General features: G+C 70.5%; 1 protein-coding gene across 7 annotated transcripts in view; it reads left to right on the top strand.

The window, feature by feature from the left end:
• The window catches only part of MBD1 (methyl-CpG binding domain protein 1), an 11484-nt gene extending 7095 nt beyond the window's left edge, over nt 1-4389 (top strand). For 5 of the 7 annotated variants that reach the window (XM_026662967.2, XM_029914132.1, XM_029914128.1 and 2 more), the window contains 5 exons: nt 60-224; nt 1525-1710; nt 2475-2675; nt 3208-3315; nt 3848-4389. In XM_026662967.2, coding sequence (XP_026518752.1) covers nt 60-224; nt 1525-1710; nt 2475-2675; nt 3208-3315; nt 3848-4309 — 1122 coding nt within the window. In that variant the 3' untranslated portion in view covers nt 4310-4389. The remainder of the gene's footprint in view (nt 1-59; nt 225-1524; nt 1711-2474; nt 2676-3207; nt 3316-3847) is intronic. The other 2 variants (XM_029914130.1, XM_029914133.1) reach the window with 2 other exon arrangements.
• Nucleotides 4390-4872: the final 483 nt, after the last annotated feature.

Raw genomic sequence — 4872 nt, 5'->3', positions numbered from 1 at the left:
CCCCCCCCCCCCCCCCCCCCCCCGCGCTCTGACCCGGCGCCTCTCTCCCCGCCCGGCAGCTCTGCTCCAAGAGCCGGCGGAACCGCAAGTGCGGGGAGTGCGAGGCCTGTCTGCTGAAAGCCGACTGCGGCCGCTGCGACTTCTGCCGGGACAAGCCCAAGTTCGGTGGCGAGAACCTCAAGCGCCAGAAGTGCCGCTGGAGACAGTGCCTGCGCTTCGCAATGGTTGGTGCCCTGCCCGCCCGGCTTGTGGGGTCCGGCTGCTCTGGGAGGGCAGGGGCACGGTGCCGAGCGCTGAGCTGGAAGGGACTTGAGGGTGCTCGCCCCGGCTGGCGTGGCTCCGGCTGGCGTGGCTCCGGCTGGGCTTGGGCGGGGCGGGCACTTGCCCTGGCTGGCGTGGCTCCGGCTGGCGTGGTTCCGGCTGGGCTTGGGCGGGGCGGGCGCTTGCCCCGGCTGGCGTGGCCCCGGCTGGCGTGGCTCCGGCTGGGCTCGGGCGGGGCGGGTGCTTGCCCCGGCTGGAGTGACTCCGGCTCGGCTCAGGTGGGGCGGGGGCCGTAGCTCTGGTGGGCTCCCAAAATGCTCCACAGCTCTGGGGCTCCCGTCCGACTGTGGCCGTTGGAGCAGGCCCAATGCCCTGGGGAGGGGAGACGGAGCCCTTTGTGTGGGGCACACCCCTCCTATTGCCCGCTCGCCTGGGCTCTGTGCCCCACATCAGGGGAGCGTCTTCCCTCCCGGCCCGCGTCCAGCCCTCTTGCCCTGCTCGTCCTGTGGCATGGAGTTCCGCAGCCGCGCCGTCCGCGCGGAGCGGGATCTGGGCCCGGCAGAGCGTGGTTTTGTCCCCGCTGGGTTCGTTCGCCTCCCGGGAGGGTGCTTGGGGCCCAGAGCTGCCGTGGGTTTAGGCGCCGAGCTCCTGGGGATGTCAATGGGAGTTGAGCGCAGGTCTTAGCGGCCGGTGGGCCGCGCTCTTCACCTGCAGTTCTCGGGGCTGTTTGGGCCTGGCACAGAGTCAGAGGCACTGTTCAGAAGGGGCTTGTGAAACCGGACGCCTGGGTTCTCTGCTCGGCTCGGGGAGGGGAGTGGGGTCTAGTGGTTAGAGCAGGGGCCCTGGGAGCCAGGACTCCTGGGTTCTTTTTCTCTGCCTTTCTGTAAATCTGGACCCTTGATGCAAACATCATGACCAGGTGTCTGCGCACCTCCTGCACCCTCCCTGTGCAGCCGAACTCCCCTGCCCTGCACCCCGCTCTCTGGGGCAGGCGGAAGGGCCCCCCGAACTCAGTGACTCCCATCCGGGGGGGGGCCGTGTGCGTGTGCAGGCCGGGCTGTGGGGCCCTTGTCGCTGGCTGGGGAGGGGCTGGAGTGCAGGCGCCCAGAGGCCGTGGGGATGGGCAGGACCGGGCCGACTCTCGCTCTCCCTGTCTCTCGCTCTCTCTCTCTCTCTTTCTCTCTCTCTCTCTCTCCCTCTCTCTCTCCCGCTCGCCGCCTGCCCGGCTCTGGCTCTGTCTCTCCCTCTCTTTCCCTTCCCCAGAAGCGGCTGCTGCCGGCGGTGTGGAGCCGCGGGCAGGCGGAGGAGGGGGCGGGGGCGCTGGCCCCCCGGAAGGCCTGGAGGCGCAGGATCGGCCGCAGCCGCCAGCCGGCCCGGATCAAGCAGGTGGGGCGGCGGGTCAAGGGGAGCGGCCAGCAGCGCTGGGCTCGGGGCAGTGCCCCGCCGCAGGTAACTACCTCCCCCTGCCCCGCCCCCCTGGCGGCCCGCCCCCCTGCCCTGCCCTGCCCTGCCCGCCCCCCCAGGCCCAGGCGCTCGGCCCGGGGCAAAGACACTCGCGCTTCTCTCTTTCTTCCTCCGCTCCGCCTTTCCCGCTCGTCCTTCCGGCCCGGTTACCGCTCAGCCTGGGGGGAGGGGAGCCCAGGACGCCTGGGTTCTCTCCCGGCTCTGGGAGGGGAGTGGGGGCTGGTGGTTAGAGCGGGGGGGCTGGGAGACAGGACTCCTGGGTTCTCTCCCTGGCTTGCCCTGTGACTCTTTGGTCAAGACCTTCCCCCTCTGTGTGCTTGTCCCCATCAGTGACTTGGGGTGGTGACAGCGTGTGCGTGGGGGGGACGATCTGGGACGTCGGCTGCACTGCTGGGCCGGGGAATGAGAGTTAATTTCGCTTCTCCCCATAGGTTGCCTGGATTCGGCTCACTCTGGAAGGGGAGTGGGGGGCTAGTGGTTAGAGCTGGGGGGCTGGGAACCAGGACTCCTGGGTTCTCTCCCAGGCTCTGGAAGGAGAGTGGGGTCTAGTGGTTAGAGCAGGGGGGGCTGGGAACCAGGACTCCTGGGTTCTCTCCCTGGCTCTGGGAGGGGAGTGGGGTCAAGTGGTGAGAGCGGGAGGAGGCTGGGAGCCAGGACTCCTGGGTTCTCCCTGCTCGGCGGTGGCGTCGGGGGCTGGCTGTCTTTGGGGGGCTCTGTGCTGCCCCCTGACGCTGTGCTCTGCCCCACAGGAGAAGGAGTGCCCGCCGGGCGGGGAGCTGCGGTTCCTGGCGGAGAAGGGGGTTGCCGAGGCGCCCGGGCAGCTGGTGCTGCTGAAGGATCGGCCGGGCAGGGACTTCGTCCTGCTCCGCGACGCCCCCCAGAGCTTCCCCCTCCTGCTGCAGCACGTGAAGGAGGAACCAGCCACACCCCCGCCCCCTGCCCACCTGGAGGTGAGAGGGGGCAGCCGGGGCGTCCCCCATTCCCCCTGGGTGTCCCCCTCCAGTGGTGCCCGGCTTGGGACCAGTCCTCTCCCTTGGGGTGACCCAGGGGTCCTGGCTCCGTGCCCCGTGCTGGGGTGAGGGCCGGCCCCTGCGCCTGCATCCCCGCAGCGCCCCCTACTGGCTGCCTTGGCTCTGCGGGCTCAGTCCTGTCCCCGGTCTCTCTCCCCCCTGCAGGAGCCGGCCCCCACCCTGCTCCGCTCCGCCCCACCCCTGGTGAAGCAGGAGAAGGTGGAGCCTGGATGGGACCTTGCACCGGTAAGAACCCCCCCAGCTCCCGAGAGCCCTCTGCCCTCCCAGCGTTGGGGAGAGAACCCAGGAGTCCGGGCTCCTAGCCCCCCCCCCCCGCTCTAACCTCTAGACCCCACTCCCCTCCCAGGGCCAGGGAGAGAAGCCAGGAGTCCGGGCTCCCAGCCCAGGTTCCCCGGGAGCTGCCCCAGGCAGGCTTCGGGGCGCCCCCAGCGCTCACCCCTCTCCCTTGCAGGTGCCGGCCGGGGTGCCCCTGCGGATGGAGGGCCGGGGGCTGGCCAGGGAAGTGGTGGTTCTGGACCCAGCTGACAAGGACGAGGAGGAGGAGGAGCGCACCCCGGTGGTGAGTGGGGGGGCTCGGCGCAGGCACGCGATGGGGGGGGGCAGGGTGCTGGGGGAAGGCTGTTCCGTGAGGGCCATGAGAGAGCAGGGGGCTGGTGCTCTGGGGGGCAGGGGCCTGTGTTGGGAGGATGGGTGTAACGGGGGTGCATGGGGGTAGTTCTGGGAGGCTGGTGCTGGGGGGACAGGGGCAGTATGGGGGGGAAGGGGGCAGTGCTGGGGGCATCTGGTGCTAGGGGCAGGGTTGAGGGGTGTATGAGGGCAGGGATGGGGCAGGGGCAGTATGGGGGGAGGGGGCAGTTCTGGTGGGCTGAGGGTCTGGTGCTGGGGGGTGTATGGGGCAGTGCCGGGGGGGCAGGGGCCATGTTGGGGGCAGTTCTGGGGGCGTCTGGCGCTAGGGGGCGGTGTTGAGGGGGTGTATGGGGGCAGTGCTGGGGGCCTGGTGCTGGGGGGGCAGGGGCAGTTCGGCGCTGGGGACGACCAGGGTGGCACCGGCCAGCCCCCCCTAACCCCCCCGTCCCCCCCCATGCCCGCAGATCATGGAGATCTACAGCCTGGGGGCGCTGGCGGGGCGGGCGCCCCTGGACCCGGTGCTGCGGGAGTTCCTGGCTGAGCTGCAGGAGATCCCGTTGCCGGCCCACTGGGAGGTGCAGCCGCCCCTGGGGGGCCCCGACCTGCGGCTGGTCCAGCGCTCGGCCCGCTCCACCATGGCCGCCACCGTCATCCACATCCGCCCGGGCCTCTTCTTCCAGGTGGTGGCGCGCCAGCTGCCCGTGCCCCCCGAGCACGAGGTCTACGCCAGCCACCCCGCCCGCCTCACCACCGTGGACGAGGTGGTGGAGCTGATCTGCGACCTGGAGGCCTATCGGCTCTGCCCCGGCTGGCCGGCCGGCTGGCACGCCGGGCAGCGCTCCCAGGCCTGCGACGTGCTGGTCTACTCGGGCTGCTGCCCGCAGTGCCGCCTCAACCCCTGGCCCTCGGGCAGCGCCGGCCCCTAGTGTCCCCTCCCGCCCCCCCAGAGCTTCTATTTTTGACACTGGAATCGGCTGGACCCTGCCGGGTTGGGGGGGGGGGGAGGCGGGCGTGGCCGGGGGGGGCGGCACCAGTTTGTTTTCGTTGCTTGTTTGTCCCCCTTCCGGGCCGGGGGAGGGCTGAAGGGACACTCCCCCCCCGTGGTCACATGAGCGGCTCTAGCCAATGAGGAGCTCTGTCCCCGTGGACCCCCCCCAGGCAGGGCAGAGGGCTCCTTCCTCCTGAGCCCCCCTGCCCCCTTTGCAGTGACTTGGGGGGCAGGGATTTCAGACGCCATCTTAACTTGCTTTAATCCCCCCACCCCACCCATTGGCCTGGGTCTCCCACCTCCCCCACCCTTTGTGGGGGGGCAGACCCATGCCAGTTTCTCTCCCCCAAGCGATAGCTTCATCTCCAGCATGGGGGGGGGTCGCTCCCCCTTTCTTCCCCCCCCCCAGTTTAGGCTCCTGTTTTAAAACTTGAATTCTTCCTTGGTGGCGATTTTTCTGCTGCAGGGGGGAGGGGACAGCTCCTGGGGCGGGGAGGGAGG

The sequence above is a fragment of the Terrapene carolina genome, unplaced genomic scaffold (genome assembly GCF_002925995.2).
Source record: "Terrapene carolina triunguis isolate 2854851 unplaced genomic scaffold, T_m_triunguis-2.0 Scaffold31562, whole genome shotgun sequence".
In the NCBI taxonomy this organism is placed as follows: domain Eukaryota; kingdom Metazoa; phylum Chordata; order Testudines; family Emydidae; genus Terrapene; species Terrapene triunguis.
The sequence above is the reverse complement of the archived record's forward strand: the minus strand, read 5'-3'. Positions and strand labels throughout refer to the sequence as shown.